The 16,152-nt window shown below is 41.3% G+C and overlaps 1 protein-coding gene across 3 annotated transcripts in view; it reads right to left on the bottom strand.

Annotated features, from left to right (window-relative positions):
• The window catches only part of stac (SH3 and cysteine rich domain), a 29,681-nt gene extending 16,338 nt beyond the window's left edge, over positions 1 to 13,343 (bottom strand). The window contains exons 1-5 of one of the 3 annotated variants that reach the window (XM_085257452.1): positions 13,158 to 13,343; positions 12,877 to 13,006; positions 11,732 to 11,764; positions 9,994 to 10,327; positions 2,894 to 3,027 (exon numbers count right to left, since the gene is read on the bottom strand). In XM_085257452.1, coding sequence (XP_085113578.1) covers positions 2,894 to 3,027; positions 9,994 to 10,327; positions 11,732 to 11,764; positions 12,877 to 12,990 — 615 coding nt within the window. In that variant the 5' untranslated portion in view covers positions 12,991 to 13,006; positions 13,158 to 13,343. Of the gene's footprint in view, positions 1 to 2,893; positions 3,028 to 9,993; positions 10,328 to 11,731; positions 11,765 to 12,876 lie in introns of all 3 variants that reach the window. The other 2 variants (XM_085257451.1, XM_085257453.1) reach the window with 2 other exon arrangements.
• Between the last annotated feature and the right edge of the window lie 2,809 nt (positions 13,344 to 16,152).

Here is a 16,152-nt window from a genome sequence, read left to right as displayed (position 1 = left end):
TGCAAATAGGTGTCAGGGGGAAAATAATCTAAGAATAAATAGGAATAAATGTCTAAGAATTTCTATTTAACACTAACAGTCATCAGGACCAGACAAAGACTTCCGACCATCGCGCTATTCTTGCACAGAAGTATGTGGGATCTTCCAGGAATGGTAAAGTTATTTTCCAGAGAATTGGTTGGTCAGTAAGCGGTGATTTCATATCTTGATCATAACCACTTGGTAGGTCTTCAGCATTATTTATGTTAACCACTTTCATAGTACAGAAAAACCAGGATTAATCCTAATGGTACCCAGATAAGACAAAGTCCTGCTTCATTTGTCTAGGTTCCCTGTCTGCTCCTCAAGTTTTCCATTATCCCCTACCTGTTTTTGGACTGATCTCACATCATCTACCTTCGTGTCTTGCATTTGGGTGGCTGTCTACATGCTACTTCCTTGACAACACATGGCAAATCACTTCAGTGACTTCGCCCTTTTTGAGAAGCTAAACCAAATTTGGCAAAGCACCCGCATCTCAGAGATCTGCTGCGTGTCCCTTCTGACCTCAGAGACTGTAGCACTGAGACTTTGAACCATCATTTGCGCCGAGTACAAAGGAAACACAAAACACTAAAACATCTGGATGAAGCAGTGGAAGTCTTGGAGGTGTTGCAGCATTGTGCAGAACCCCTGTTATTGTTGATATTTGCAATAAACACTGCTCATCAAAAGCTGACGAGTGAATCACCGCGTTCATTATGAGTAATGAGCTAAATTAGTTAAACTACTTTTCGGATCACGTTGTCGAAGCAGAGTTTTTAAGTCCAATATGTAAAACATGCACTGTTGTGAGGGTTTTAGCTGCGTTTCACAGAGTGACTCACAATGAACTGACACATATTGATTAATAATCACGTTTGATCCAAACTGGCAAGTCTCCCAGAAACGTTATTTGTACTGGAGCTGTCGGGGCTGAATGTTAACATAAACCGAGTGCGTCAGAAAAAAGGCGTCAACTTCTCTTTTTAAGTGACCACCATACTATACTGCAAACTGCAGTGTAGTATTTATGTGGAAAAAAGAAAACACATTCCTGTAGAATAAGAAAAACTTGCTGTTAACTGATTATTGTCAGCCCTGAAAAGGTTGTGTCCAGCTTAGCTGTAGTAAAACATTTAACTGAAGTAATGTTATGTAACCAGCAAAGCTGAACTACATGCTGAATAGCAGTAATTATCAGCAGCACTCGATACAGAGTCTCTACAAATGTATGAGTGGGTACAGAAACACACTGGTTTCATGTTAGCAAAGATTCAAAGGATGAGCTAACTTAGTTTCTTTCTGAGTGGCTCTCAGGCCAAGAGAAACAAGCATGGCAGCAGAAGAGTCCAAGTTTAGAGTTAGTTGAATTTAGAGCTGTACTCCACTGGGGAAACTTCCCTTTTTATGCTCGACCTCTCGACCTCATTTTCCACTCCTGAGAGCCGATCATATCTACAGGCCTCATCTCTAAGGCATCTGGTGGAAAGACGACACAAAGAAAAAGGAGAAACACTGCCTGTACTGCCAAATTATTTACACGCATTGATTCACTTTATCCGACTCAACTTATTCCATTTCCTTTAGTAATTTCAGACAAATTTGCTAAGTTGAGGTGTGGACACGAAGTATACATCCAAACATGTGGCTCTAAAGTCTCTTTCTTCAGTGCAGGATGAGCACAAATGATTAAAAGGTCCCAGTTCGATCCAGTCTTCCAGCTTTTGGACTGCTATGGAAGTGAAAATGCTTCTTGGCAGTTGCTTTTACAAGTCAGGCCGAAAACTCCCCAGTTAAAAACACCCGGACCACCCCGGTGGACCCATTCCACAACCAGGTTTCATTTTAATTTCATTCACAGATGATGCGAGCCATTCAAGATTGTGAATCATATTACAGAACACTAATTTAGGTTGTTATCACTCTATAATGAGGCTGTGATGTGTTTCTTGGGGAGAAACCACATTTTGGGGTGAAACGACACAATAATAATTATTTTCTCCAAGTTTTTCATCACATGAATACATTTGAAACCTCTCTCACTGAATGTTGTGGTTCCTGAGCATCAGCTCGTTAATAGGGAAACTTCCTAAATTAAACAATACAGGTTCTGGATTTAAAGCACACTGTAGATTTTTTGCTGAAAGCCCCTAAGAAAGGCGGTTGTGGATCATGAGGTTTATTCATTCACTTAATCTGATCCCCAGATCCTCGTGTCTGTATGAGGAAAGATGTTCGGTATCGCATTGGACCCCAAAAACTCACCACATGTCAATGCTGCGTACCATAAAAAACGTACAGGCATGCAAATGTGGCTTGTAGTGTGAAGCACTTCAGTTGTTGATAAGACTAGAAAAGTGCTGCATAGATGCAGTCCATTTGCATTTTACAGACTTTAGATGAGCACATAAAATATCAGATAAGGTCCTTAATAACCACTCCACCCTGTAATTCCACAGTTCCCCGAGTGTTAAAGTAAGGCCGCTACTCTGAAATGTCAAACACATCATAAAGCCTGCCCATGTGACTTCATCAATAGTGGGTTTAAGAAGCTGCCTCTCGGTGACCACGTTTGTCCAGAAGCGTGGCAGAACTTGAGAGAGGAGGGGAGGAGGTCAGTGTTTTTGTAAACGATGAGTTGCATTATCTAACACAGAGACAGCGATGATATAACGATGATGAGGAGGATGACGAGGATGGATGGTGGTCACAGATGTACTTGCACACTCACACATAGAGTGTGATTTCTGAATAAGCACATTCTGCTGGGAAGCGGTCAGACAGCCAGTTCTGATCTGCTATCACAGTACTGACATCAATAATTATATTCCTGAGACGCAGTCTCCCGAAAGAGTCTTATCATGCATCTTACCAGTTTTCCCATGCAACGCTGCTGCCCAACACCGTTCTCACACTTGTGGTGGAGGCTCATCTTGCAGGCTTTGCAGCGGAGGCCGTGTTTCGCCGTATTTCCCGCCAGGAACACCACATGCTTGGCTGTTGTGCCTGATACATACAGACAAAGAGGCAATGTCGGGAGCTGGAATCAAATTGTGTTCTTACAACCAAACAGCAAGTTACAGAGAAAAAAAGCAGAGGAGATGAAAATATTGTCCAGAACGGCGTCTCATTTATTTATTCATTGTTTTTACACTCTTATTCCTAGTTTCTGGAGCCCTTCCCAGCATGCACTGAGAAAAACCTGTGAAATGACATGTGGAACATTTTAACAGGGACAAAAATTTACAAAATGCAACTCACAGCGTGCACTTCTACAAAAATCAGTCCGACTGTGACTGAGCCAGGCGTGTCTCCACCGTGTTAATATCGCTCGTCAAACTGCTACCTGTGTGCAGGTTCGCTGTCACTTATTAATGCCTGACTCACAGCTGATGAGATAATTGAAGATTAATTTGAGATCCAAAAGTTATGCAACGATGCAGGTGCAATCATTTAGCAAGAGTGTGTGTGTATTTGTGCACGCAGGTGTGTAGATTAATAAAAGAAAAATAAAAGGAAATGGAGCGAAGGATAGAGAAACGAAAATAAGAAGGACAGGGCGGAGTCTTAAAGGTATAACAGAATGAACCTCACAAAGAAAGATACCAGCAGTAGATATGCATTAAATAGGGAATATTGGTATTTTTAGGAGTTGAGGAGCACGTATGTCTATAAATCCCTACATGCCCCACACACCTTGAGTTCTTTGCCCGACCCTTCCTGCCCTTTTTTCTCTGTTTGCCATCCTCAGAAGTTTGCAGCAGCTAATCTTCAGTGAAGCTTTTCGCAAACGTAGCCCAACTTCCGGCTTATTTCGTTGGTTCATTATAAAAAAACAATGTTTTTCTTTCACATTTGAAGGAAGAAGACCTTGCTTTATGCCTAATGGTAAGAAGTTCAGCGTGTCAACTTCCTAACCTAAAAAATGTAACGTGATATCACTGTCAATCACAGACCATATTCTTGCCCAAGGGCAAAAGAAGTTAGCTATATGACATATTTACCTGTAGACTCAGAGTTATCATCCCCTACCCTCTATTCCAGTCAGATACAAATGAGAGACGAGTAAGCTGGCCAAAGCCTTGACCTATTTTCCAATAAAAGTGATAAATCAGTCCAAATCAAAGCTGGTAAGCTAATAACTTTAGTGCTTAAGCTAATGGACAGCTATTATGACTGCTGTGCATCAAGCGACATGAGGCAAGATATGAAAAAAAGACTAATTTATCTTCTTATGAAATAAGTGGGGAGTCTGTGGAGTAATAAATCTAACATGGCAAGATAAAATCAATAAACTGGTATGAGACATACAGCACGTACCACGCTAAAAAAACAAACATCACTTACAACCAGCCACTGTATATCCTATGAGAGCTCGTTCATATTAACAAAAGAGTACAATGTTTCCAAGTCCCAGAGCTGCTATTAGTTGGAATCTGGCAGCTATGCAGCTCTGGCTCTTCATTGATTAATCAATAAGCACGTGCCCTGCTTAGGCCCACGCTCTTCATATGTGCGTGTGAAAATGTGGACATGCGAAAGGAAACATCGATCTGCTTCTGTGAGCATCAAAGGGAACAGACACAACATAAGATGATCTGTCTGCTCCAAGTTTCCTCACAGAAGTGTTGTCAGTATGTGTCGTTTCTGTTTACTGTGGACCCGCCACAGTGGCAAGGAAACAATGTCGTGATTTCAATCCAGATCATCCTCAGAAATGCACGTTCAGTTTCACGAGTGGGTCGAGGGGGGTCATCGAGCAGAGGTAATCAGAGGAAACTTGACCCCCCACAAAAGGACTGTTAACATGAGATACTGTGTGCTTAAGAAACTAAGCTCTTTGTGTGTAGTTTACTTAGCCAACAAGGGGGAAAAATCTCTGCCTGCTCTTCATGTGCTGTAATGTAAACTGGCGTCACAGCTATTTGGATCTGGACAGCAGTGACAGGAACTTGAAACTCAGTAATGGGTGGAAAACAGTATCTGTATTTCCCATTTAAAGCTGTTGTGTCGCTTGGCTGAGGTGGAGTTAGTGATGCTGAGACAGAAACTGAGAGAAACGCGATCCCGGCCCTGAACCCTCGCCACAGAACAACAGAACAACAATGACAGACGCGGAGGCAATGAGAAGCAACCTGCGCCGATTTCTAGGTCGCTCTAAATCAGGTCAACTGATTGTGTTGCTTAACGAGCACCTCGAGTTTCATTTCCCTTCAGGTCAACAAACGATCTCCCTGAGAGATATCTCTGAGACATCCGGATTCAAGCTCTCGTCCGTGCACTGGGACAGGGAGCAAATTAAGCGCTTGTCAAGCTGTTGTTGATCGGCTTGTTTGAGCTGACTCATTCCAACATGGGGGAATAATGAGACGCCTCCATGTTAACTAATAAGGGAACAAACCGCTGTGTTTCAGCAGGCACATATAGGAAGGTGACACTGCCATCCTCCTGAGGTAATGGAAGGATAATGATGTTAGTCTGGATGTGTGTACGTGTGTGTATAGGTGCTTTTTCATTGAGGGCTTGAAGGCATTATAGCTGCGGGGAATCTGAGTGACAGTGCTGATCTCTCTGGCATTTGCTCTTTTTTTTTTGTGGATACTCTGCCATTAAAGCTTATTATTCATTTACAGTACAGTAAAGGACAAGACTCCTGCCAGCTTTTCTGTACCGTCTTCATCTCACCTCATAACCTCTCTCCTTCCATTTCCTCCTCTCTCCTCCCGACAGCCCTTCTCTCAGCCATACATTGATCCATTAAGCCGTCGTCCTTACTTCACGCCTCCTGATTTCCCGTGCAAATAACCCTAACTGAGACAATAACCCCTCCACCTCGTCTTCTTCTTAAACTCTGACCACAAGAAGCTTTCTTTACAATTACTTGCAGACTTGCAGTTAGTTTCTTCCACAGCATCGGTCATCAAGCAGCCTTTCAGTGTATCTGTTAGCATTGTTTATTTATTTATTCACATATCTGATTAATGTCAGATAACATTGTTGCTGTTATATCTCAACAGCCACAGTAACTGCTGAGATATAAGAGTCTGGAGCACGTGGAAACCTCTGGGACTGAAAAATTAAGCCAGTACAGAGATGCAGAAAAACCTTTACTCAACTGGCATCTATAGCAAGTTTTCATTCAAAGAATTTTATGCACAGCTAATCTGATTTTATTGTATTAAGTCATGAAGTGATGTGACGTTACAGGCATAGCTGCTTTAGGGTTTTCACCAGCATCCCTTAATAAAAGCATAAAAATAGCATCACAATTAATTATGGAAGAGCTTTAATTAATAGCTGGTAATGACGCAGCTCCACCCTCTTACCCTCTCATGGACAAGACAAATTGTCACACTTTATGTCCATCTTTTGTATACAGTCTACAGTCCAGGAAATAAATGACCTTCCCGTCAACTGACAGATGCTGAAATTACCGCTTTGAGCCAATGCTCAAACTTCAATACATCAGTTTTTGTTCACATTTAACTGTCTTTAAACTTTTCATGATCCGACTTTCTCCAATGACATTTTCCCCAATGGCTCCCATGCAGTTTAACATTTGGTAATGGTTTTTTGTTAGTGGAGTGCTGGTGCGTGAGACACTTTCAAGGCAGGGCGGACAACGTCAGCTGCTGGATTTAACACTAAAATAGATAAATTAAGAATCAGAGATGTCACAGCACGTACCGTTTGCATCCTGGGTGACAGAAAGAGCTATATGGTGCGTGTGAGATGTGTGCGTGACGTGCAGTGTGTCACTGAAATGTAACAAAATACCGGAAAACGCCACAGACACCAGCACGAACAAAACTCTCACATAGTAAGTGCACGAGTACTGTATGTGTATTAGAGGGAGATGTAATAAAGTGTCATTCAACACCACAGCCAAGCATCTCTACTGGGAAAACCTTGACCTCCTAGCACAAGATTAATTTCTTTCCGTGGTCAACTAAACCTGTCATGCACATTTAAGGAGTTTAATTGCACCGATTAGTGCGTGTTAATTTTGCCAGAATATCGAGTTTTGTTAATCCCAGGAGTGAGCATGGATCCTTTGGGTCTTTTAGGGGATTTTGAAAGTAAATAACTGTTTAACTCGTATAAGCTGACAGAGATTTCATGACATATTCTGCACATATCCTGCATATTCTGTTATCGCAGAAAATCAGGAGCAAGAATAGTCATACATTTTTAAGCTTTTTCTTTCTTGCCAGAAAAAGGCGAAAATTACCAGGGAAACGAGCGAACTGTGAAGATGGATGCTTTATGTGCAAATGCCATACATACCATAGAGACTATGTAATAAATGACAGAAAACACAAGCATGGAACAGAATGAGAAGAAGTTTAAAGTGGCAGGAAAGTGTGGTTTGAAAACTGAATACAGCTCTTTTGTTTTTATTGATCCTTGCTGATGCAGAAAATCCCAGCATGAAGAATGAAACTTGGTTATTCTGTGAGTACATCTAATGTTATGCAAATCCAAATTTCAGTACGTGAAAGTAAACGGGCGTCTATCTTACATACAGGTCATTTTGAAAAATGAATTAAAAACTAATATCTTTATTGCTCAAATAGGAATTAATCTCTTTGTTCTACTACCTTACCTTCATCTAGTAGACCTAATGAATGAGTCAGCGAGCACTATACTATAATTAAACCTATTTTTATTCTAAATGACACACCGAAATTGACGCATTGAGGTAATAAAAGACTCCAGTAGGAAGAAGGTGGGTGTTTATTTCTTTTATGTCTGCCTTACGCAATAATAGCATACATGTATTAGACTGATTATTTAATAGTGAAGGTGCATCATAAATACACTAAACACATAGATTTATATGGCATTTTTTTCTGAAATAGGAACAATTCATATTAGATTGATCCTAGTGTCTAAAAGAAAAACAGCACATCCTTGCTATATTTTTACATTTTGAGTGTATGTGATATTTTTTATAACAGCTTATTCATTTATTTTGTTAGAAAGTCAAATATCTGCTTGCAACACTATTTGTGTACCTTTAGAGGTGCAAGACAGGATATCAGTGCATAAAAATGTGAACTTTACTTGAAAAATGTTATAAAAACTTGTTGCATGATTATCTAACTCCATAAACCTGGAGACATTCCTCGTGGGTGACCATTAGGATTTAATAATCAATCCAATCAGTTTGAGTCCACCTTTCTCCTCCTCTAGTGTCTCTCCTTCTGTCTCCTGTGTGCTTCTCTTTGACTCTGGGATGTTGAGTCAGAATTTGATAACACCATCGCATATCATTACACACAAACACACAGACACACACAGGGAGGGACAGACAGAGAGCGATAGTGTTCTCATTAAGGTGGGACAACTGAAGACGAGGGCAGCATCTTTTTTTCATGTGTGGACCAGAGGGCAGCGCAGCATCACATCCTCACCACCAACAGACCAGCTGAGTCTCATTCAAAGCCACTGGATGCGCCTCACCGATCACACCAGATAAAACAGACCAGCGTATGTTACAACGTTCATAAATGTGTAGCAGTATGTGAGCTAAAGCTGCGAAAAGTTTTTTTCTGTGGCCTCACATTAGAAAAAGTTTCCCTCTTGTTCGGATTCTATCTTTGGGTGATGATACATTCTGTGTTACTCCAAGAAAAGCCTCTAAATTTCCTTTAATGTGAGCGAAAACCGGGTTAAAATCATAAAATTAATCTGTAGAACTCAACTACTTTCCAATATAAATTCATTTAACTGTGGTAAGAACTTCATAAAACTCATTATCAAGTACTGACTTTAACTTTATTGCAAAATAACACCAAAGTGGATATCCTCTCTGGACTTTCTAGCAAGAGGCTGCCCGTTTACAAGGTATTCATTTTATAAATCAGCCACACCACAACATCTTATCCCAACCACAGTAAAAGCAGTATGCTTACACTGTTCAGCCAAACAGATAATTGTTATGCACTGTGACAGTCCAGAAGCCTTCATCCAAAACTTGTGAGACATAATTTACATGAAGACATTTATAAATGGCATAAATGTGTTTTGTTATATTTAAAAACCTGGGTGTCTGGGAATAATAGTCTGTATATATGGAGTGACGGTTGTGTACCTGATCTGATCACAACTATTTTATAACCAATCAAAGACGTGCACGTGTTTCTTTTTCACTGCAGTGATATGATAAATATCGCCTGGTTTGTAAGAAAACCCTGAATGGACCACTGTTTGACACAGCAGCAGTGTCACCATTTATCCACCTGCCTCATAACCATGAAGTACTTTTTGCGCTTGAACTGCAACTTCTAATTGCGCAAATAGAAGCAGAAACTCTTGCAAGATATTAAACTGATGGCATAACTACAATTATAAACGTAGGTGCTCGTTTACATGTCTACCTTCCCGGTACGAAGTCTGATCTCTCTTATCTGCTACCAAACATGATGCCATGGGGCTAGTTGAGCAAATTGTAATTATCAAACTGCAGACTCCCTGAGATGCAGAGCCTTAGCAGTGATGGTTAAGCCAAAGGAACCAGAACATCTGGCAAGGGGAAAACAGGTAGCTGTGCTGGCGCAGACGTTGCTGGCTATCTGACACCCCAGCAGACAGATGGAGGGACTGGGCTCAGTGTGTGAATCAGAAGGATGGAGATACTTTGGTCACGTGTCAACAGATTAAGTCAGATGCTCAGTGTCAGGTGTGCAATTGTCTTTTTTTTGTTGTTTAGATACTCATGGTGTGTGTTTTAGAGCTTTGCCAACTATTCATACTGGATAATGGAGCATAAATCCACATGTCACGTTGCGTTCAACCCTTCGCACACTTTAATGCATGTTTCTCTGGTGGAAGAACACCTAGTGGAGAGCTCATTATTAAAAGGTTTTTCCTCACGATATGATTGCAGGGCTCATTGGATGATCAGGCATTTGCCTTCTCAGCTGTGTTTGATGTTATGATGAAGGAGAGCAGTGCTTTTACCCCTACCTACAATCATGTGGTTGCAGACGTCGCAGAACGTGGGCTTCTTAAAGATGTGCTCCATGAAGCAGTGTCCTGCTGAGTCTAACTGCATCGGGTTGCGTGGTTGTGAGCGCGACGTGGGAGGAGGAGCGCAGGGAATAGCCGGAGGAACTGGAGGAATGGGGAGGTTGGTGTTGTGCGGCGGGGCCATCCCAATGTTGCAAAGATGGCCCGTGCTGCTGCTCACGTCTGAGAGGAGCTCCGTCTTGTTTTCGCTGCTGTTCCGGAAGAAGTTGTCGGCGCTCTTGCTGCGGACGCTCTTGGTCTTGAAGGACAGGGAGCGTTTGAGTCTTTGCAGCTGAAACAGGAGAGGATGAGTTCAAGAAAAGTGGAGCAAAGAAGAGAAAAAGACAGACTGCTTGAGAGAAAATGAGGAGACAGAAAATCTTTGAGTGACCAAGTCCATTACTGCAGTAACCGTCAGGCAAATCTCATTCACTGATGCCCGATAACATGACTATTACCGTGGTCTCAACTTATCACCTTTCAGTAGAAAACCTTCCAGGTTCCCTACCTGGGAGGGTAATGTGATTTTCTGGTTAGGCCAGTGTATCACATTAACACCATTCCTCACACACTGTGCTGTCATTTCTGGCAGCAGCCCCTATCAATCTCATTATGCTTCTCCTTTACAGTAACGCTATTCATAATGCTCCACGCTGACAAATCATTTAATTTAACCAGTGTGTGTACCCCTGAAACCCACTCAAATCTGGGCTCAGACACATAATAAAGAATTGCTAAGCCACTCTAATGTGATTTTATGGTTCAGCTTCCAGGCTGGTGTGTGGCTATAAATCCCCGATTGAAAAATAGATTATGTTTTCTGATAGGTCGGGAAAGACTCCTAATGATTCTCTCTCACAGCACCGACTCGTCTTTACATCCACCTTTTGTAAACACCTCTGAGCATTTATTCGTCCTCTTTGGTGTTTGTTGCAAAGCACGCAGACGCAGTCATACGTGGTGCATTTTTTCTGCGCTTGTCATTTTTGTGAACATGCCTGCACAAATTGCTTAGAGTGCTTATCATTGCGGCTTTGTTATGGTGAAGATCAATCAGTCCTGCAAGTCAATCTGGAAACAATCAATTTTAGACCCTTTCTCTGTCATCATCACCCACGCATGAACGCATACACACAGAAGCATGAACCTACAGAACAAATACATCCTCCTGCAACCTGTTACAGCTGTTTTCCTGCTGATCCATGAAAAGAAAAACAGTAGTAAAAGTAGATGGAAAACCTATTTCTACCGGTAAATGTGTGATGATGTGTGATGATAAAGGCCCTCTTTTTTGCTCTACTGTGGCTTTAATGTATATAAAATAAAGCACAGTGAAGGCATGTGTGCATGCATGGAGGAGCTCATGCTGTATTTCGATGGCGCCAAATCTCTATGAGTTCTCAGCTCTCTGTTAGCAGGGAGGGTTAATGGGGGCTGGGTGGAGCACTGCAACACAATCCGCCAAAGCCATTTATCACATGGGATTATAACTCAAATGACTTCAAATACGATGCAGCTTAAACAAAGAGTGCCCTCTAAAAATATGGGTGAAGATGGACTTAACCTGGTTGGCACTGACTTCGTTAAGAGGAATAAAAGTTGTGGAGTGAACAACTTTTATTCACATGCAATCATGACTCTTCTGACGGACTGATATCAGCAGTATGCGCCAGTTTGCACAAGAGTGGAGGCTCACCTTGCGCTTTTGATGTTCAGGCCTCACAGTATTCTTAAAGGAGGGATAAAAACACAAACACAACTTTACTTAATGGTTGTAAACTTGTTCAGCCTTCTGAGGAATTTATTCTACTTATCATGACTGTAAGAAAATTAAAACACTTTCTTTAAATGCCTTTTTTGCTCTATGACAAATCACCTATGATGCTGGAAGTGAGTCTGGTTGTTTGGCAGAAGCTTGGAAATTGCATAAAGTCAGCCAGGAGTCTGCTGAAATATCCAGCGAAACGTGCCAAAGTACGAGTTCCCATGCTGAAATGTTTCAGCTGAAACTAAGAAAACTGAACAACAACTTGATCATACAAAAACCACAACCTCGCTGTCAGAAGGAGACGGAGCATGAGATTCATCTGCCCAGCAAGGGAGTCGTGGTGGGAAGAGCTGTCACAGCTATCCACTGCCATGATCAGTAGTCCAATATTGTACTGCTAAATGTAGTAGTCTGGGGGTCAACATGTGACCCACATAGATGGTAAAACGCCAGAGGCAGCTGCCAGCTCTATCACACAGCCTCATTTCCAAGTAGAAAGTCCAAGCCATGTGCCTTTTATTTATTTATGAAAATGCACATATTTTTAAGACCATATTGTTTCCCGTTTTTAATTCAGTTTTAATTTAAATAACCTTTCCATGCTTGATGTAAACCAGTACCCACAAGAGCTGGACTAAGCAGGTTATTCTCTATTATCTCCTCCAAAGAAAAACACCACAGTACACTTCTCATATAAAACCACAGAGAGCATGTGAGCTGCTGCTGTGAGTTTAAACTGATCTCAGCGTTATCTTCTGTTTAACCTCGTTATCTTCGTGGTTTGTCTCCCAGTTGTAAGCTACAGCTCGTATTATTTGTTATGGCTTCCTTAAATCTAATCACATCAGGTTGTTTTAGGATGTTTTATCAGTGTGTTATCGGTCATTTAAAGGAGGAGGAAATGTGCGGTCTTCTTTCTGGGAGCTCATCCCAATTGAGCCCATTTAAATCTCGTATTAAAAGAAGTTTTTTTAGCCTGCTTAATTTCCTTTTCAGAGTTGCACTGGCGTGCAGTGAAAAACATTTTCGTGGTAAAGAAGAAAACAACAACAACAACAACGGGATAGTCCTACCTTGCTTTCTTGCTGGCTGGCGTTCGCCGTCGGGGATTTGGGTGTCTCATTCTGGTCCCGTTCGTCCTCTTTGCCCCCACTTTCGTCCTGAATTGTGCTGGCCGGCGGAATCATCCTCTCTGTCTGTACTCTGTAAAAAGATACTGCTCAACTGAGTTCGTTTCCCCCCCAAGCGGTTTACATCGTTTCTGTTCTTCTAATGGAAATAATAAAAAAGATAAGTCGTTTAGATCCGTTGCTGATATATTGTGAAGAGGGAAGAAACGAGGAGTAAAACGTACTGAAAAGACACAAGGGTGGAAAAAAGTGGTTTGGGAATCAAAAGTTGCAAGTAATTCCAGATCGGCTTCAAAGTGCCCTGTCCGTCTGAAGGAGGCTTTCGTGTTTATCGTGGCGTCGTGCGTAACTGCCAAGACATCTCCAAGTCCACGCTGTGCGCCGTGCGCCTCGCGTTGTCAATACTTTGAGGGCGGAGAGCTGTAAGCGATCAAGGGAGGGTAGGGCTGAGAAGGATGGAGAAGGAGGAGACACAACGAGTCTGTCCAGATGCACTCAAAGGGAAAAAGCTCATTCTCAAATGGATCATTGCTCTTCTTAAAAGAAAAGTCAAGGACCTACGCTCTTTGCACGAGTGCATGCGCTTCTTTCCAAACCAAATGTTATGTATAGCACACTTGTTCAGATTAATGTCAATAAATTGTTCTTCAGATTGGTCCACCTGCTTTATTTATTAATTCAGTTGACAAAGACTGAGAGAATTTTCCAGAAATGCTTTAGACAGCAAAACTTCACTCGAGTAAGGCTTGAACACCAACCTAACGCTAACTAAAGAATTCTCACAATAGATTTTTTTTTTTGACTGTGTGATGATGGCACAAAAATAAGCTGCTTCGAATTAAAATACTACCTGAGATATTTTTTCTGCTGCAAAGGAGAAAAATGCATGATTACAGATATACATGCAGTTCCTTTTTAGAGTTATCAGACTTTCTTTTAGGTCAGAAAAACGTCTTTCACCTCATGAACTTTAGTCAAGGTCAAACACATTTGTGTTTACTTGTTTAGCTATTATAGTGAGGACCAGGTTGAGGTTCTAGACCATTTTGAGTGAGTTGGTCCTCACTTTTTCACACTCTCTTCAAAGGCCTGTTTCAGGGTTACAGGTTTTTCTCGGGTCCAGGTTAGAATTAGGTTTATGCTAACTCTTGTAGTTGTATTGTTGGGATAATGGGCTAGTATTAAATTACGTCACCAAATATCCTCACAAAGATAGACAGCCAAATATAAGCATGTGTGTACTGAAAATAGATAGAAGCTTTGTTTTTACCAGCAAAATACTAAATTATTAAGGTGATGATGTAACAGCCCTTGCTGACTTTAGATGAAACGATTGATAACCCTTTTATGTTTGACTATCAGCTTTTAAACTACATCATGGACCAGTTAGATTAGATTAAAGACATGAAAAAAACCAAACCACTTACAAAACCAAAGAAAAAATGAAGAAATTCATTGTTTCAGGTAAGAAATAGCGCACTTTGTCACATTCAGTTATTGTGTGAACAAAGGAAATAATACTAGTTTGTGAGCTTCAGAAGTACTAGGCATCTGTACCTTCATCTAACACTAAGCAATAACATGAATAAGGATACCCCATTTCCCAAAATGTCAAACCAGTATTAAGCAAGTAAATATCCTTCAAGGTCCATCTGTCGCGGATTACTTTCAGAAAGAATAGCCCCAAACCGACACTCACACAATCCAGTATATTCACACACTGGTAAGCTACTGATGAGGAAACTGGCAGTGTTATTACTCTTTAGGTTTCGCAGTGAAACATAAAGCATTTTACTTCACCTCAGATGGGATAGATGTGATACTCACTGTAGTGATACATCATGATGCCTCCCTCCGGGCTCCCTTGTGATGTGATGTCCTTGAAGTTATGTTGCAGGATGAAGGAGGCAGGTGCCAGACTGCAGCCTCCTCACTCTGACAGGAATGCAAACACCAACACAGTCCCAAGGAGTGAGACTACATATTGATTTTTGTAATCCAGAGCAGAATGGATTCAATCCCAGAAAAGTCAGTCACATTCCTGAAAGGTTGGTTTACCTCCTAACATCAAGATTAATATCGCGTTTTGTTTGTCAAATCTTTATCACCAAACTGTGGATGTATTATTTTAACAAGCCACGGTGAAACAGATTCTTTCTACATTTTGCGGGATCATCCAAAATGAAGTTCAGTGATTGGGCATGCATTCAGCGCTAAAGAGTGATACATCAGAGAAAACACAGAAAAAGGAAAGTGCAAAGATTGACTGACATATGTCATGACACAGTACCTATACAGCTGAGGTAAATGACTGAGAGGTTGTGTTTCTGTAGTTTAGATGGTGTGAAGATGGTTTTATTTGTCTAGAGTTTTTCTATATTAGCCCGCAGAAGGTCAGCAGATTTAACCTATTTTCAGAAAGAGCAATCAGTCTTAATAAAGAGTGTGACTTTGTTTTAACACTTAGACTCATCCTGGACTTGTTAATTTGTCAAAGGGTATACTTCTGTATTTTCTCACAGTAGTAAGGGTGGTGTAAAAATGACATCAGCTCATTTGACACCGCAAATGAGCTGATGTCTTGCGCTTTCACACGATAACCCACCACCTGGAGAGAACACAAGACAATCCCCCGGGTTAGTCAGTCCGAGCACGAGTCAATGATACATTCAGTCCATGTGGTGTATGTGTGTGGTTATTGTGACTCATGTCAACAGAAAGAACCAAGTGCTTGACCGATTGTGCCAGGAAGCAAGCGTAGAGAGCCAAGCGTGAAAGCGAGACAGGGAAAGAACATTGTAATTTCCTCTCTCAGCTGCTGGTCCGTCAAGAGTGCAAAGAAGGCGTGAAAAAATGAGAGAAATACTGAGCGATGGAGGACGATAGGCTGGAGGAATAGGGGTTAATTATTCCCAATGAAATGTTTCATTAAGGAGATGCAAAGATCTGAGTTGTGCAGTTTCAGGTCCACAGTTGCTTTTTGGTTTTTAAGTATTTGTCTTTCTTGTTATTAATGCATTCTTGCATCACATTCGCCTAATATGTGAAGGATCCCTTGGGAGGGTTCTATCAGGAAGAGCTTCTGGTGTAAGAATACCGTATGCCAAATCAAATATACAGATCCATGTGTTGACATCTTGTGGATAAGGCATCAGCCAAAAGAACAATAGAAGAGGTATGCCCATCAATGAGCCACCTCTTTCAACTGTTATAACCACA

The sequence above is a fragment of the Mchenga conophoros genome, linkage group LG19, assembly GCF_057382185.1.
Source record: "Mchenga conophoros isolate Kocher_MC1m ecotype Shallow Benthic linkage group LG19, M_conophoros_male_GT1.1, whole genome shotgun sequence".
In the NCBI taxonomy this organism is placed as follows: domain Eukaryota; kingdom Metazoa; phylum Chordata; class Actinopteri; order Cichliformes; family Cichlidae; genus Mchenga; species Mchenga conophoros.
The sequence above is the reverse complement of the archived record's forward strand: the minus strand, read 5'-3'. Positions and strand labels throughout refer to the sequence as shown.